This window comes from Cucurbita pepo, chromosome 17 (assembly GCF_057944985.1).
Source record: "Cucurbita pepo subsp. pepo isolate OVF chromosome 17, ASM5794498v1, whole genome shotgun sequence".
Classification (NCBI taxonomy): domain Eukaryota; kingdom Viridiplantae; phylum Streptophyta; class Magnoliopsida; order Cucurbitales; family Cucurbitaceae; genus Cucurbita; species Cucurbita pepo.
The window spans coordinates 3,351,215-3,368,644 of NC_141814.1; the positions used below are offsets into that span (position 1 = coordinate 3,351,215).

General features: G+C 35.7%; 2 protein-coding genes across 2 annotated transcripts; both read left to right on the forward strand.

Moving 5' to 3' along the window:
- Positions 1-3,438: 3,438 nt before the first annotated feature.
- Positions 3,439-6,095, forward strand: LOC111779273 (ethylene-responsive transcription factor RAP2-12). Its single transcript, XM_023659391.2, has 3 exons — positions 3,439-3,857; positions 4,769-5,707; positions 5,840-6,095. Exons 1-2 carry the CDS (start codon positions 3,581-3,583, stop codon positions 5,656-5,658), a joined length of 1,167 nt encoding a protein of 388 aa, XP_023515159.2. The 5' UTR covers positions 3,439-3,580; the 3' UTR covers positions 5,659-5,707; positions 5,840-6,095.
- A 3,927-nt stretch (positions 6,096-10,022) lies between these two features.
- On the forward strand, positions 10,023-13,411 carry LOC111779274 (GDSL lipase). Its single transcript, XM_023659392.2, has 5 exons — positions 10,023-10,375; positions 10,452-10,573; positions 10,693-10,920; positions 11,395-11,650; positions 13,090-13,411. The coding sequence occupies exons 1-5, from the start codon at positions 10,099-10,101 to the stop codon at positions 13,338-13,340; spliced, it is 1,134 nt and encodes a 377-aa protein (XP_023515160.2). The 5' UTR covers positions 10,023-10,098; the 3' UTR covers positions 13,341-13,411.
- The last annotated feature ends 4,019 nt before the right edge of the window (positions 13,412-17,430 follow it).

The window sequence follows — 17,430 nt, forward strand, 5'->3', positions numbered from 1 at the left end:
GATAGCAGATATTGTCTTCTTTAAGCTTTCCCTCGAGGCTTTAAAACGCGTCTACTAGGAGAAGATTTCCACTCCCTTGTAAATGGTGTTTTGTTCTCCTCCCCAATCAATGTGGAACATCACCATCCACCCCCCTTCAAGGCCCAGCGTCCTCGGCGGTTTTTTCTCCTCCCCAACCAATGTAGGACATCACAATCCATCCAGTTAAGTCATTGTAACGACCCAAATCCATCGATAGCAGATATTGTCTTCTTTAAGCTTTCCCTCGAGGCTTTAAAACGCGTCTACTAGGAGAAGATTTCCACTCCCTTGTAAATGGTGTTTTGTTCTCCTCCCCAATCAATGTGGAACATCACCATCCACCCCCCTTCAAGGCCCAGCGTCCTCGGCGGTTTTTTCTCCTCCCCAACCAATGTAGGACATCACAATCCATCCAGTTAAGTCATTGTAACGACCCAAATCCATCGATAGCAGATATTGTCTTCTTTAAGCTTTCCCTCGAGGCTTTAAAACGCGTCTACTAGGAGAAGATTTCCACTCCCTTGTAAATGGTGTTTTGTTCTCCTCCCCAATCAATGTGGAACATCACCATCCACCCCCCTTCAAGGCCCAGCGTCCTCGGCGGTTTTTTCTCCTCCCCAACCAATGTAGGACATCACAATCCATCCAGTTAAGTCATTGTAACGACCCAAATCCATCGATAGCAGATATTGTCTTCTTTAAGCTTTCCCTCGAGGCTTTAAAACGCGTCTACTAGGAGAAGATTTCCACTCCCTTGTAAATGGTGTTTTGTTCTCCTCTCCAATCAATGTGGAACATCACCATCCACCCCCCTTCAAGGCCCAGCGTCCTCGGCGGTTTTTTCTCCTCCCCAACCAATGTAGGACATCACAATCCATCCAGTTAAGTCATTGTAACGACCCAAATCCATCGATAGCAGATATTGTCTTCTTTAAGCTTTCCCTCGAGGCTTTAAAACGCGTCTACTAGGAGAAGATTTCCACTCCCTTGTAAATGGTGTTTTGTTCTCCTCCCCAATCAATGTGGAACATCACCATCCACCCCCCTTCAAGGCCCAGCGTCCTCGGCGGTTTTTTCTCCTCCCCAACCAATGTAGGACATCACAATCCATCCAGTTAAGTCATTGTAACGACCCAAATCCATCGATAGCAGATATTGTCTTCTTTAAGCTTTCCCTCGAGGCTTTAAAACGCGTCTACTAGGAGAAGATTTCCACTCCCTTGTAAATGGTGTTTTGTTCTCCTCTCCAATCAATGTGGAACATCACCATCCACCCCCCTTCAAGGCCCAGCGTCCTCGGCGGTTTTTTCTCCTCCCCAACCAATGTAGGACATCACAATCCATCCAGTTAAGTCATTGTAACGACCCAAATCCATCGATAGCAGATATTGTCTTCTTTAAGCTTTCCCTCGAGGCTTTAAAACGCGTCTACTAGGAGAAGATTTCCACTCCCTTGTAAATGGTGTTTTGTTCTCCTCCCCAATCAATGTGGAACATCACCATCCACCCCCCTTCAAGGCCCAGCGTCCTCGGCGGTTTTTTCTCCTCCCCAACCAATGTAGGACATCACAATCCATCCAGTTAAGTCATTGTAACGACCCAAATCCATCGATAGCAGATATTGTCTTCTTTAAGCTTTCCCTCGAGGCTTTAAAACGCGTCTACTAGGAGAAGATTTCCACTCCCTTGTAAATGGTGTTTTGTTCTCCTCCCCAATCAATGTGGAACATCACCATCCACCCCCCTTCAAGGCCCAGCGTCCTCGGCGGTTTTTTCTCCTCCCCAACCAATGTAGGACATCACAATCCATCCAGTTAAGTCATTGTAACGACCCAAATCCATCGATAGCAGATATTGTCTTCTTTAAGCTTTCCCTCGAGGCTTTAAAACGCGTCTACTATGAGAAGATTTCCACTCCCTTGTAAATGGTGTTTTGTTCTCCTCCCCAATCAATGTGGAACATCACCATCCACCCCCCTTCAAGGCCCAGCATCCTCGGCGGTTTTGTTCTCCTCCCCAACTAATGTAGGACATCACAATTCACCCCCTTCAGGGCCCAGCGTCCTCGGGTGTTTTGTTCTTCTCCCCAACCAATGTAGGACATCACAATCCACCCCCTTTTAGGGCCCAGCGTCTTCGCTGGCACTCGTTCCAATGTAGGACATCACAATCGACCCCTTTAGGGCCCAGCGTCCTCGGGTGTTTTGTTCTTCTCCCCAACCAATGTGGGACATCACAATCCACCCCCTTTCAGGGCCCAGCGTTCTCGCTGACACTCGTTCCTTTCTCCAATTCGATGTGGGACATCCACCAAATCCACCCCCTTTAGGGCGCAACGTCCTTACTGGCACACCGCCTCATGTCTAATCCCCTTCGGAGAACAGCGAGAAGGCTGACACATCGTTCGATGTCTGACTCTGATACCATTTGTAACGACCCAAATCCACTGCTATCAGATATTGTCATCTTTGAGCTTTCCCTTTCGATTTCCTCTCAAGGCTTTATATCGCGTATGCTAGGGGAAGGTTTCCACTCCCTTGTAAATGGTATTTTGTTCTCCTCCCCAACCAATGTGGGACATCACAGTCATTACATGAAAAAAAAAAAGATTAAAATGATTAAAAAAAAACGTGTTTATTGAACAACATGAAGAATAATATATTTTATTTTTCAAAGTTAAAAAGAAAATTACAATTTAATTTGAATAAGTAAATGAAAGTTAGGCTGCTCCTTTGAATCCCACGACCCATGAAGTGTACCACATGCAAAATGCTTCAAACTGAGAGAAAAACATTATATGAAATACCCATTTTACCCTCACATATATTTTTAGTATTTAATCTTTTGTTTTTTATTCGATAGAGAATTAAGAAATTTGACCACCTCATCAATTATATATATTTTAAAAAAATAGATTTTTAAAATAATTATATATTTTTAGGAATTGGAAAATTAAATTATTATTAAATAAATTATAATAAGTATTATTATTTTCGTGTATATTATATAATATACTGATCTGGCCATTTATTAATCATGTAAATTAATATAATAATTAATTATAGAATTTATGGGTAATATTAAATAAGAGATTAAAATATTTTTTTTTTAAAAAAAATTAATAACTGAAATAGAAACTGCGGAGTTTATGGACGAGTCAAACTTAAAATTGGAGTAAAAATGTATTTTTCTCTAAAATAAGAAACAAGTTAAATAATTTCATATTTGGAAAAATAAAAATAAAAATAAAAATAAAAATGAAAATGCTATTTTGTCGTGGAGTCGACTACGTAAAGTATGTGACGACATAAAGGAGAGGGGCAAAATGGGGATTTTGCAGTAGATGGGCCCCACGAGTAATGTGCCAACTCTTCCGACTTTCTTACCAAGAAACCTAAGTTGATTAAAACCCTAAAATTAATTCACTTCCCGACAACCAATATTCCATTTCATTTCAAAGTTCTTCAAAATTTTCTCTCAGATTTCGGTAAACCATCAATTTTCCCACTCTTTTTCTCTGTCAAAATCTTTTCAGTTCAACTCTTTTCCTTCTTGAATAATGTGTGGAGGTGCTTTAATTTCTGGTTTCATTCCGACGACTCGCTCCCGGCGAGTCACCGGTGAACACCTTTGGCCCAATCTGAATAAACCTGGCTTCGGAAATCAGTTGTCGAAGCCGGTTAAGTCCAGTATTGTTGATATTGACGATGATTTCGAGGCCGATTTCCAACACTTCAAGGATGAATCAGATTTGGAATTGGACGATGGAGAGCTCGTCGATGTCAAACCCTTTGCATTCTCTGCTGGTAGAAATCCTTCTGTTCCTTCTGCTCGTGGTAACTTTCTTTCTCTAATTCGTTTGTTTTTACGCTTTGTCTTCTGGTATTGATTTTGAGCCTTACTGCTTTTTTGAAGTCGATCGTTTATCTGATTTCTGTTGAATAAATAGTGGTTTTTGATGCATGGCCTTCGGTTGTTCACTTTCTGTTTCAACATTCTGCTGGTTTGAGGTAGATCTGTTTTGGCCGTCTAGATTTTGGTGGATGTTTAGGATAATATGGTCTTATGTGTGGAAATTTCACTTTCTGATCATTCGGTCTCAAAGTGCAGAAACGAATTCTTTTGAGGAACAAACTGAGACCATTTTATTGATTTAAAAAGAAAAAAATAAGGACGGGGCACCAGATCCAGCCAATAGCTGTGGATTATCATTTTTATTTGATTGCAATCAAGCTTCTCCCTTCCAATTGAACACATATTGATGAAATTAACACATAATTGAACTTATTATATGATGTTCACTGCTTTTCGAATTTTTTTATCCATTTAATTTTCTATATAAATGAAAATTCGTTTGAGTTGTCAATATTTCTGGATCGGCTAACGTAATTGCTAGACAAGTTGTTGCTTAGTGGTATTCATCTAATTGGTTGCTCATTCATAAAATGCTTGAAACCTAATTCTTGGACTCTCGCTTTATTCTTTCTTTCTATCTTTCTTTCTTTTTTGGTGGTCCTTCCAATTATTCATCTTACTGTAGCTAATGAGTGTTTTGGAAAACGTGAATCATCTGTAAACTTTTCCAAACATTTTCAACATATCTGTCGTTTGTAGTTTCTAGATCCCTTAAATTCTTTTATTTCGTCGTTATAGGAATTGATTCAATTTTGTTAGTATGTTTTTCTCTCCTCCTGATATGTGCATTCTTTCTTCCTCACTGTTTTAATAAGATTTATATACTCTGCAGCCTCAAAATCTGTAGAATTCTCTGGACAAGCTGAAAAATCTTCAAAAAGAAAGCGAAAGAATCAGTACAGGGGAATCCGACAGCGACCATGGGGTAAATGGGCAGCAGAAATTCGTGACCCCCAGAAAGGAGTCCGTGTGTGGCTTGGAACCTTTAATACTGCTGAAGAAGCTGCTCGAGCTTATGATGCTGAAGCACGACGAATTCGAGGAAAGAAAGCTAAGGTCAATTTCCCCAATGAAGCTCCACAAACTAGTGGAAAGCGTTCAGCAAAAACAAACCTTCAGGAACCACTTGCCAAAACTAGCTTGACAAGGACCCAACCAAATCTAATCCAGAACAATGATTTTGTGAATAGCTCTGATGAAGAATACTATAGAACCATGGGATTCCTGGAGGAAAAACCACTTGCAAATCAACTCGTCAACATGAACTCATTCCATGCCAATGGAGACGTTGCAATAAAAACCAGCCCACCTTCTTCTGATGTTTCCCCCATGTACTTCAATTCAGATCAAGGGAGCAACTCCTTTGATTACTCTGACTTTGGATGGGGAGAGCAGGGTACAAAAACTCCTGAAATCTCGTCTACTCTTTCAGCTGCCATGGAAAATCAAGAATCTTACTTTGTGGAGTCTGCTTCTCCAAGGAAAAAAGTCAAGTATAGCTCAGAGAATATGGTACCTCAAGGCTCTGAAAAGACCCTATCTGAGGAGCTGTCTTCTTTTGAGTCAGAGATGAAAAATTTCCAGATGCCATATCTTGATGGTGGCTGGGATACATCCATGGATGCCTTCCTTGCTGGAGAGATGGGGAACCAGGATGGCGAAAACTCAGTCGACCTTTGGACTTTTGACGATCTTACAGCAATGATCAGCAGTGTCTTCTAAGCAATTCTTGTCCACCTTGCTAGGTTATGTAAATAAAAGCTACATATTAGTGAGTTCGACATCTTTATCAGTTTCTCCCAAGTCTTCCTGATTTTTTATAAAACTGCATACTCCTTCAGGATGAATCTCCTTTATTTTGCTTGTTAAAACTTGAAATGTCTCACATAAAAACTTATTGCAGGAACATTTGTCTGCCATCTGTCACGGGAATGGACGAGAGAAAGAGATCTGCCTGCATAAACAATGACCTAACGAACATGGCCATTGGTGTGTATGTTCAATGTGAGGGCACATAGTAACTACTTGGTAGGCTCCTTTTCATGTTTCGAGACCACACTATGGGAAACTCAAAACTAATATATGCTTGTACTGATAAACTATGCTATGGATGTTGAAAACTTGTTGAATCTCAATTCTACCTTTTGTATTTGTATGAATGATGGATGGTTGTTCCCATTCCCTTCCATATCTCTTCCATATTCTATAACATTCATAAAAAAAGGTTCTATTTTTGTTCTGTACTAAGGAAATGTGCAATAAAAATGTCTGTTTGGTGCATAAGTTTCTGAATGAAACTTCTCTGACCCAAAGGAAGCCAGCCATAGCTAGAGTTTAGATCATTTTCATTGTTTCATCTGTGTCAGTAATTGCGAGTATTTTCTTTTTCTTTTTCTTTTTTATAAATGAGTTGCAGCTTGAAAAGCCTGTAAGATCTGTGGAGAAGGGCATGGGGAATTCAGAGGAAAGGCAGTGGACAATCAGTGGCTATGGTTAGTTCAAAACTCAACAAAGCCAGTGATGTGCCGTTCCTTGAGCATCCCATCCCATCCCATCGTATTGCTTGGCCCTACTCTCCAACTCACGTGCTTTCTTCTGTAAGAGGTACTTCTTCCTATTCTCTATGCTGTTTGTTCATTGTTGCATGTGATTTGATTCGACCCTTTTCCACTCTGAATATTTTATTAGTTTGCTTTTTCTGTAAAATGCCATAGTTTTTATTTTCAGGGTTTAGATTTTAAAAGAAATGTTTCCTTTAGAGATGATAGGACAATGACATCTCATCCGAAATTCTCTATATACTTCAAAAGTTGTTTTTGATCTGTCCTTATCCGTTTTGAGATTCAAAATGAACAAGAAGTTGCTCTTTTTTGTCAAAATACCAAAATCATTGCTTTTCCTTTTTTATCAACTTTAATATTTTTATCTTTCGTGATTGAGTTGCTTTCATTATTTCTCTTTTGAAATATGGTTCTTATTGTAATGTTACCAAATTAGTGTTTGCCATTTGTAGATATAGCAACTTTTTTAGAAAAAATTTACAAGTATGGTAGGTCTCTTCAATGATTTTTCCTCATTTTAAAGAGGTGAGAAGCTGGAGGTTGTAGGTGGTCCAACTCCAAGATTGTAGACATAGTAAGATTAACAGTTGAATGAACAACCTATATACATACCAAACAGCCTCTACCTCTGACGCTAACCACGTCGATGCCTTCTCCGGTCGTTTCCCCTCTAATTCCAACTCAATTGTCACCCTTCTAATTCCAACTCAATTGTCACCCTCACCCCCGCTCCGAAATCTCCATCTCCGACGACTAGTTTGCCTACTGCAGCTCCTCCAAGCTCCAGTCCTACTTATTGCATCTCCTCCATTTGGGCCCGAAGGATTACCAAAAGAAAACCTAACTCGATTGGCATCACACATCCTATGGATTCAAATTCAACTCAATTGGCATCACACATCCTATGGATTCAAATTCTAGCTTCTCCAAGCTCCAGTCCTACTCTTTCTAGGTCTTGTTGATTGTCCTATTGTTCCTCCCATAGCTTCTCCTCCATCTATGCCCGAAGGATTGCCATAAGAAAACCTATCTCGATTGGCATCACACATCCTATAGATTCAAATTCTAGCTTCTCCAAGCTCCAGTCCTACTCCCTCTAGGTCTCCGGTTGATTGTCCTAGTGTCCCTCCCATCGCTTCTCCTTCATCTATGCCTGAAGGATTGCCATAAGAAAACCTAACTCAATTGGCATCACACATCCTATGGATTCAAGTTCTCGCTCCCACGTGTTTGTGAATTGAAAAACAAAATTCAAAATTTTGAAATGGAGTTACACCTTATAAAGTATAAGGTCTACATAGTCAAACTCAATTTATTTTAATTTGAGAATATTTAAATGAGTAAGTCCTCTAGGCCCAATTACTATTTCAAGATACAAATGTTCATCCCATCATATGAATTTAAAAATAAAAAAAAAATAAAAAAAAAACTATATTTATATTTAATTTTTTTGGAATGATTAGCTTTTATGGTTGATTATAATCATGGCTGCATTTGGGTTTGTTTTTCATAAGGGTTCAAAGTAATCATAGAATTAGTCTTTTTCTTGTTTGTTAAAACTTATTATTCATTCATTTATCTCAAAGCACCTTTCAGATTCTTCTTAGTGTATAATCGGTAGCCTTTTAAATCAACTTTATACAAAATTTGTATATTCTCTGATTAAAATTTAAATGTTATAATCTTATCCTTCTATGTATGTATATATATGTATATGTATATGTATATGTATTCACATCTATTTCATCATAAATCAATAACATTTTGATTTTATGCAATCGTTTCATGACAATTACATTTTCTAAACTTTTATTAATTTTTAAATCATTAATTTATAATAAAATAGATGTTAAATGTCAATATAAAAATGTATACTATTGAAATTTTTTCTAGTAGACACGCTCTACGTGTTAAAGACGGTCGATAGATACATTTCTCGTAGTAGAGTATGCATAAAGAGTTCAGTTAAGATTAAGGCGTTATAACTAATGCGGTTAACATATAGAACCAGAGGTTAGACCTATGTGCACCCAAGGATTGGTTAAGCGAAGGGCTAACTTAGAATGTCCTGGAATTGAGAAATGGAGTTTAAACCGCTTGGACGCTCTAAGAACTTAATAAACTTCCACGGTGTCTTAATATGATTTAAGTAGCATACAGAATCACGAAATTAGTTGAGTTACTATTGAGGGTAAAGTTGAGTTAGGGTTGCTGCTCTAATCCCGTTAAATTGGTTCATGAGAAGAACTATGGACTACATGAGTAGTTAATTCAAGATATGGACCCCTATTGAGCGTAGAAGCAAGCAAACGTATAAACCAATCCTAGTTAGACTAAGGATTACACAAGTAAGTGTCAGGATGAAAGCCCCTATTGAGTGTAGGAACGAGTTAAGGCCAACGTCGCAACTTCATAAACCGATCTTGGAAGAGATCAGGGACTATGTAGGCAGGTGTTTTAGTATGAACACTTCTATTGAGTGTAGGAACGGGTCAAGGTCAACGTCGTGACGTCGTAAACCAGTCCCGAAGAGGGACTAGGGACTACATAGAAAGACGATCAATGAATAATCAATTGGAGCTTCAAGACCTACACAGTAGCTTTGAGCACTGTAACGGTTGAGCCCAAACTTCTTATAAACCAATGGAAAGTTGTGAGAGCCTATTAAGAGAAGGAAGCAACGAGAGCTTAGAGGTTGATTGCTTACTTATTGAGTATATTTTTTATACTCACTCATTTCCAATTTCCCCTTTCCTACTAAGAGAAGGAAGCAATGAGAGTCAATGAGACCTACAGGTTGATTGTTTATATTTTTTATACTCACTCTTTTCCCATTTTTTATTTAGGTACCGGTCAAAGTGGGGGAGGTGCTCGAGAGCTACACTGTCACAAAGGGGTACGTTCTAGAGTGTCAATCTGTTTTTACATTTTGGATTTTTTTATATTTTGTTTTATAATTTTCCCTATTTGTAAAATTTTGAACATCGTCTTTGTTGTTTTTCTAATTTAAATTATTTTTTTTATCTTATTTGTTTTCGCTTACATCTTTTTGGTTTCAATTTGATTTTCAAAACCTAAAAGAATCATGTCGTGACAATTTACTTCTCATTCCATTTTACCGTAGTAAATTATCTAACAAAATTGTCACAGCTAAGTAAATAAATGGTAAATAAATGAATTGAAACTACATCTAACTAAAAACAAACCTCGGAATAGATGCATTTTTTTTTAGTAACTCAATCCTATGAACTCGAGTAATTTTTTTATGAATACGAACATAAAATTTTAAATTTATGATCCTTAAAATCATTACGTACGAAACAAGAAAACAAAATATTATTATTATTATTATTTTCTCATATAGTACAAAACAATCAACCTCATTGCAATGACTTCTTCAAATAATAATTTTCCACTATAATCCATAAAATGAATCAATAATATTCGGTCATTAGAATATAAAAATATAAAAATTATTTTTTTAAAAACAATTATTTTATTTTAAATTCAATTAGAATATCATAATAATAATGTTCGAGTTCACTCTGTTCTATTATATCGTTACAAGAACACGAAAAGAATAATACCTCTCCGTTGATTAATGTCAGAAGAGATGAAGATTTCAAACGTCCATTTCTTTTTCAAAATCTTCTTCACGATTCTCTTCACCTCACATGGATCTCAAATCGGCGACATTCCTTCATCGAACAATGGCGTCGCCTTCTTCGTCTTCGGCGATTCCCTTCTCGATCCTGGAAACAACAACTTCATCAACACTACCGAGGATTTCCGCGCCAATTTCACGCCCTATGGCGAAACTTTCTTCAACTCTCCGACCGGAAGATTCTCCGATGGCCGTCTCATACCAGACTTCATCGGTAAATCTCAAAACAGAAACTGAACTAAAACTCTGACTCGTTTCGTTTTCGTTCTTACAGGATTCTTTTTTTTCAGCGGAGTACGCCAATCTGCCTCTGATTCCAGCGTATTTAGATCCTCACAACAATCTCTGCATCCATGGCGTCAATTTTGCATCCGGTGGAGGCGGCGCTTTAGTCGAAACTCACCAAGGATTCGTACGAATCAATATCAGTCGATCGATCAAACCGCATCGACTTTCCTCTTCGCGTTTTTCTTTTTCTCTGCGGATTTCAATGCATTTTCCGGAAATTGACTGCATCGATTTGAATTTCAGGCTATAAACATTGAAACTCAACTTAGGTATTTCAAGAAGGTGGAGAGGTCGTTGAGGAAGAAGCTCGGTGATGCCAGAGCCAGTAGCTTGCTCTCGGACTCTGTTTATATGTTCAGTATCGGAGGAAACGATTACATCGTCGCTTTTGAAGGTTCTCCTGTTCTTGAAAAGTACACTGAAATCGAGTACGTGAACATGGTGATCGGGAACGTAACATCCGTCCTCCAAGTAAGTTCGACTCTGATCATTTTCCCTCCTCAATTCCATCTAATCTCAAGTTTCAATTCCGTTCTTATTGCTAATTAAATTTAAATTTAGTTTAGATAATTTCATTTGTTTCAACTTAATCCAAACTTATCCCGTCAAACTACGTTCCATAGGAATTGTATGATCAATTATTGATGTTTAGTTTTCTGTTCTTAGAATTTGGATCAGTTTTCTTACAATATCGATTCAACTTTTAATGACTAGTTGACATAATGATTAAAAAAAAAAAAAAAAACTAGTTGATCTTCCGATGGAGTAGAACACAATTGAAAACTAGTCCTGAAATTTAACCAAATCGTAGAAAGAAAAATTGTCAAATTAAATCATAAACACCAAATTGAAAATTTCAGAACCTTGCCGATTTGAATCTGAAATTACTTCAGAAAGTTTCTGGAAATGATTTGATTTCAGTAATGTAATTGTTTGATGAGATAGGAAATATACAAGAAAGGAGGAAGGAAATTTGCATTTCTGGCAGTGCCTCCTTTAGGTTGTATGCCGCACACGAGATTGATGAAAGTGGGCGGCCATGGAAGCTGTTGGGATGAAGCTTCAGCGCTTGCAAGGCTTCACAACAAACTGCTTCCTGCTGCTCTTCAGAAGCTTGCCCACGATCTCCAAGGATTCAAATACACCCTTGCTGATACCTACAATATGCTTCAAAACAGAATCGACAACCCTTCAAAATATGGTAACCAACTCTTTTCCTCTTCCATTAATCTTTCCATGTTTCTTAAATTTTCTCTATTAAGATTTGTCTCTAGAAAAAGATTATAATCTTACTCTAGATCTAGATCTAATATATGGAGTTAGAATCTTTTGAGTCAATGTTTAAGTTGGACAACATTAAACATAGGTACTATCTTTATGGGTAAAGATTAAACATTTTGAGTTATGAATTATTGAGGATTATATTAGAGTTTGTAAGATCCCACGTTGGTTGGATGGTTGGAGAAAGGAACGAAGCATTCGAGTGTGGAAATCTCTCCCTAGTAAACGCGTTTTAAAACTGTGAGGCCGCCGACGATACATAACGGCCAAAGCCAACAATATCTGCTAACGGTGGGATTGTGCTGTTACAAATTGTATCAAAGCCAGACATTAGACTATGTCGGTGCTTGTTGGGCTCCCAAGAGGAGTGGATTGTGAAATCCCACATCGGTTGGAGAGAGGGATGAAGCATTCTTTATGTGTAAACTTCTGCCCAGCAGACGCGTTTAAATTTTTTTGGAATGAAGCACTTTCTAAGGGTGTGTAAACCTCTCCCTACAAAACGCATTTTAAAAATCTTGAGGTGAAGCCTGAAAGGAAAGCTCAAGTGGGTTTGTGCTGTTACAAATGGTATCAGAGCCAGACATTGGAGGTGTGTCAGCGAGAACGCTGGGTTTCCAAATAGGGTGGATTGTGAGATCCCACATCGGTCGGAGAGAGGAATTGAGCATTATTTATAAAGAGGTGTAAACCTCTCCCTAACAAACGCGTTTAAAAATCTTGGAATGAAGCATTCTTGTAAACCTTTCCTTAGAAGACGTGTTTTAAAAATCTTGAGGTGAAGCCCGAAAGAAAAGCCTAAGTGGGTTTGTGCTTTACAAATGGTATCAGAGCTACCTTGGAATGAAGCATTCTTGTAAACCTTTCCCTAGAAGACGTGTTTTAAAAACCTTGAGGTGAAACCCAAAAGAAAAGCCTAAGTGGGTTTGTGCTTTACAAATGGTATCAGAGCTACACATTTGACGGTATGTCAGCGAGAACGCTGGGCTCCCAAGGAGAGTGGATTGTCAGCGAGAACGCTGGACTCTCAAGGATGGTGGATTGTGAGATCCCACATCGGTTGGAGATAGGAACGAAGCATCTCCTTAGCATACACGTTTTAAAAATCTTGAAGGTAAGTCCGAAAGAAAAGTCCAAAGAGAACCATATCTACTAGCGATGATGTTGTGACGGTAAGTCCGAAAGAAAAGTCCAAAGAGAACCATATCTACTAACGATGATGTTGTGACGGTAAGTCCGAAAGAAAAGTCCAAAGAGAACCATATCTACTAACGATGATGTTGTGACGGTAAGTCCAAAAGAAAAGTCCAAAGAGAACCATATCTACTAACGATGATGTTGTGACGTATTTGGATGAAGGTTTGAAGGATGGAAGAAGAGCATGCTGTGGAAGTGGAGAATTGAGAGGAATATATAGCTGTGGAGGAATGAGAGGACAAAGAGAATTTGAGTTATGTGAAAATCCCAATGAATATCTGTTCTTCGACTCTTACCATCCCAATGAAAGAGCTTATGAGCAGTTTGCAAAGCTGATATGGAATGGAGATGCCCAATTCATTAACCCTTCCAACCTCAAACAATTCTTTCAATGTGGATCATCACAAGCTTGAACTCCATGTGTACCTATCACTAAATAAAGTTTCAAAATAACTAAGAAACTCGTCCTAAATTAAACGTTTAATTAGTTTCGTTTTATAAACATTAGTATCTGAAATTTACCATCTGAATATAGTTCAATAGATAAAACATCAATTATAGATATCATATAAAGTCAATATTTCAACTCTACAGGTCAAACTTAATAGTTAGGATATATTTTCAAAATGTTTTTAAAAGGTCGGAGATTTTTTTTTTTAATTTATGAATATTATTGAAACAAATGTATTTATGAATATTTTTTTAAAATTATAGCTTTTTTTTAAAAAAAATAATTTAGGGATATTATCATGAAAAAATTCCTAATTTAGAGGCCAAAAATATATATATTGTGTTATTAGATCATGAAAAATATTTGCAATTTTGAGATTTTAAATCATAGTGAAAATTAATTTTTTTTTCATAAGTCTAATAATATTAATTTACTTAGATTATATAATTGTGTTTATATATATATATATATAAACAAATTTATCTTATTATTTTTTTTAATTCACTTATTAATTTGTAACCATGCATTTGGGATGGGCTTGCTTTATTAGTTTCTTGTAATTGATGGATCACAATGATTCCATGTTATTATTATTATTATTATTATTATTATTATTATTTCCTTTTTAAAATTATTGTCAGAAATGAAGGGATCTTCATATGAAAAACTTTTATTTTATTTTTTAATAAACTGATTAATATTGATTCTCTACTGAGTTTTCTGTTTCCTCTTCAATTACAATCACATGTGAATCACATTAACTTGTCGTCTCATGTTCATCAACACCTAACTCCCATTCATTTTTCCATTATCTACAATATTTTTATGATTTTTTTTTTTTAAATAAAAGTAAAATTCATCGTTTAATTTTGTCGGTGGGAGACCTTATCCTCTAAACCGTGCTTAGATTGATACCATATTTAAGCTTCATAGAGGGCACATCGAACTATGTTCAATTTTGCCTACGTGTTTATAAGAATTAAGGGTGTTCATATGACTCGATAACTCGACTAACTCGAACTACTCAACCGAAACCAGAGTTGGATTATATATATTTTTTTTTCAGTTAGGGTTGGGTCGAATTTTTCAAAAATCGAAAATTCAGTTTGATTTATAGGTTGACATTTTCTAGATCATGTCAACTCAACCACCTCGAAAATAGGATCCCAACCCTACTTTACTTTTAAAGAATTAAGAATATTTAATATTTATAACAAATATTATTGATGTGACGGTAGTTATTTCATATTTGAATTTTATAAACTTTTAGTTATTAATATAACATGTATTAATTTAAAAGATAATAATAAAAGAATAACCGGACAACCCAACCCAACTTAACTCATCCTGAAAAAAGACGGTTGGTTGGTTGGTTGGTTGGTTGGTTGGTTGGGTGGGTTGGGTTGGGTTGGGTCTGTGAACTCTAATTGAGTTCTTGCTCTCACCAACCTAACTATCCTGAAAATTTGGATAAGTCTAAAAGATTTTTCCAACCCAACTCCTGTACACCTCTAATAATAATATATAAAAATAAAAATACGATAACACTACACCTATACGTTTATTATCTTGATTAAAACAACGAAGACTTTCTTAATCATATAAATTATTATTTCGGTTAATGAATTAAGCAATCCATTAGTTATATTAAACGTCGAGGCAAGCTCTATAACATATTTTTTTTTCCAGTCATTTTCTAAAAAGATAAAGAATCTAAAACGAAGAATATAACAATATAATGTATATCTTCAAAGTGAAGGCATCAAAAAAAATTTTTTTTTTGAAAGCATATAATAAAATAGAATATTTCATAAAATAATTGTACATATTCCATTTTTTTAACTTAGGCTCAAAGTCACTCAAATAAATAAACAAATAAAACTCTCCCTATCTTTATATATATATATATATTTATTTATTTATTTAAATTATGATTTAAAAAAGTAAAAGCTGCAAGTGGGAGATCCCACTTCCCCCAACCCTTTCAATCTCAAATCCCCTATTTTAAGTATTGGTTTGTGTGTCATCTTATTAGGTAACCCATTTTTTTTATTATTTTTTTATTTAGCTTAACCCGAGCAACCCGAGAATGAAGAATCCGATCAACCCGAATTATCTAACCCAAATCAGAAAGGTTGAGTTGGGTTAAGTTGGGTTCGCGGGTTGGCACTTTTTTGGTCAAGTCAATCTACCTAAGTCGAAAATAAAGTTACAATCCAACTCTACTTTACTCATTTTGACTTTTCTAACCAATGTTAGTGATGTGTTATGACTTGTAAATGTTTAATATTTGAATTTCATAAGATTTTAATTATTAATATAACATATATGGTGGATAAATAAATATAACAGTTCCATCACTCAACTCAGCCCAACTCAAAAATAGACGATGGGGTTAGGTTGGGAGCTATATTCGAGTTGCTCGGGTCACCCACCTATCCAATTCGATTCAATCCAATCAAACCCAATACGCCGTATTCACCGACATGGACGACTCAGATCATAAAATATGAGATATTTTTAAGAATTAAAAATAAATAAACATTGAATAAATTCAAGCTTGAACCATTTTTTAAAAAAAAATATCCAAATCAAAAGCACTTTTTCCATAAATTGAGGATGACTTCCAAATTTTTAATATGCATATTCAAATAAATAAATAAAGAACTAAAAATTATACATATTTTTATAAAACTTCACCTAATACTTATACTGTTGACTTAATATAATTTTGGATTATAATATTTACAAAGAAAAAAAAAATACATAAATAAAATATATATTTTTTCTATTTAAATTTTATCCGACAAAAAGTATAATAAACTCGTTTAATTAAAAAAAAAACATAAAAATAGTAAAAAATTATTAAATAATTTTAAAATTTATGAACGTGTTAAATATAAAATTAGATGATTAAAGACTAAATTTGTAATTTAATTTTTTTTTTTAATTTAAAGAAATCTTTTAAATTCGAATAATTTTAAAAAAAAAATTGTGACTTGGATTTGCACTTGGAATATGATGAGGAGGAATCACCTCAAGTTGTGACCTACAAATAATAAAAATAAAATATAAAATAAATTAATTTTATTTATTTATTTATTTATTTCCAATTTAGGGAAGCCAAATTTATAACATTTACATGTGAATTTACAAGTCAAGATATATTGGAATTTCGAATCACTCAAAAAGCCTTCTTTGACTTTTTTTTTTTTCTTTTTCTTTTTTTTTTTTTTCTTTTTTTTTTAAGTCCCCGACTTTCCAATTATTGCTCGACAACCATTTTTAATTATTCAAAATTAATGGGTTTTGTTAGGGTCACCTTTGTACCTACCAAAGAGTTGCTCACCCACAGTCACCTGATTTTTATAATTTTATTTCTTATATTTAAAAAAAAATACAAAAATATTAAAATTAATTTTAAAAAAATCAATTTTCATTTATAATGAATACCCACCTTCCTCCTGTTTGAACCAAAACGTCCAACTTCTTTGTTACGAATCAATTTACGAGACTTCGAGAAATTGGACTGTGACAAAATTACAAAACCAAACACAAACAAAATAAAGCAAAACGTTGAAAATGTATAAAATATGAGCGTAAAAAATTTTAAGTTATTTGCTAAAGAAAAAAATGGCCCGAGACACAAAAGAACATAACATCAACTCTAAAAGAATACAACGAACCAACGTCATGGGTTGACACCCCTTTGTGACAGTGTAACTGTTGAGCACCTCCCCACCTCGATCGGTACCTGAAAAGAGAAAGGAAAAAAGGAGTGAGTATATCAGCTAAAACCCATCGCTAGTAGACATTGTCCGTCTTGACCCGTTACAAATGGTATCAAAGCCAGTGATCGAATGATGCGAGACACTGATCGAAATAGGGCTAAAAAGACAATATCTACTTGCTGTCAGGGCAGTTCACTTTTTATCCCATAAAAATGGATCGGGGAGAAGGTCACGTGGCACATAAATGAAGCGCGTACGAAAAGTGGGTCTATGCGAGCGTGGTATATCTATTATCTCCAAGTGGGAACCTGAGAAAATGAT

What these genes read in the sequence shown, in the direction of transcription:
- LOC111779273 (XM_023659391.2), top strand. Translation starts at nt 3,581, where the DNA reads ATGTGTGGAGGTGCTTTAATTTCTGGTTTCATTCCGACGACTCGCTCC. An exon ending in TTCTGTTCCTTCTGCTCGTG is followed by an intron (nt 3,858 to 4,768) that starts GTAACTTTCTTT and finishes TATACTCTGCAG; the next exon opens with CCTCAAAATCTGTAGAATTC.
- LOC111779274 (XM_023659392.2), top strand. Translation starts at nt 10,099, where the DNA reads ATGTCAGAAGAGATGAAGATTTCAAACGTCCATTTCTTTTTCAAAATC. An exon ending in TCTCATACCAGACTTCATCG is followed by an intron (nt 10,376 to 10,451) that starts GTAAATCTCAAA and finishes CTTTTTTTTCAG; the next exon opens with CGGAGTACGCCAATCTGCCT. An exon ending in TCGAAACTCACCAAGGATTC is followed by an intron (nt 10,574 to 10,692) that starts GTACGAATCAAT and finishes TTTGAATTTCAG; the next exon opens with GCTATAAACATTGAAACTCA.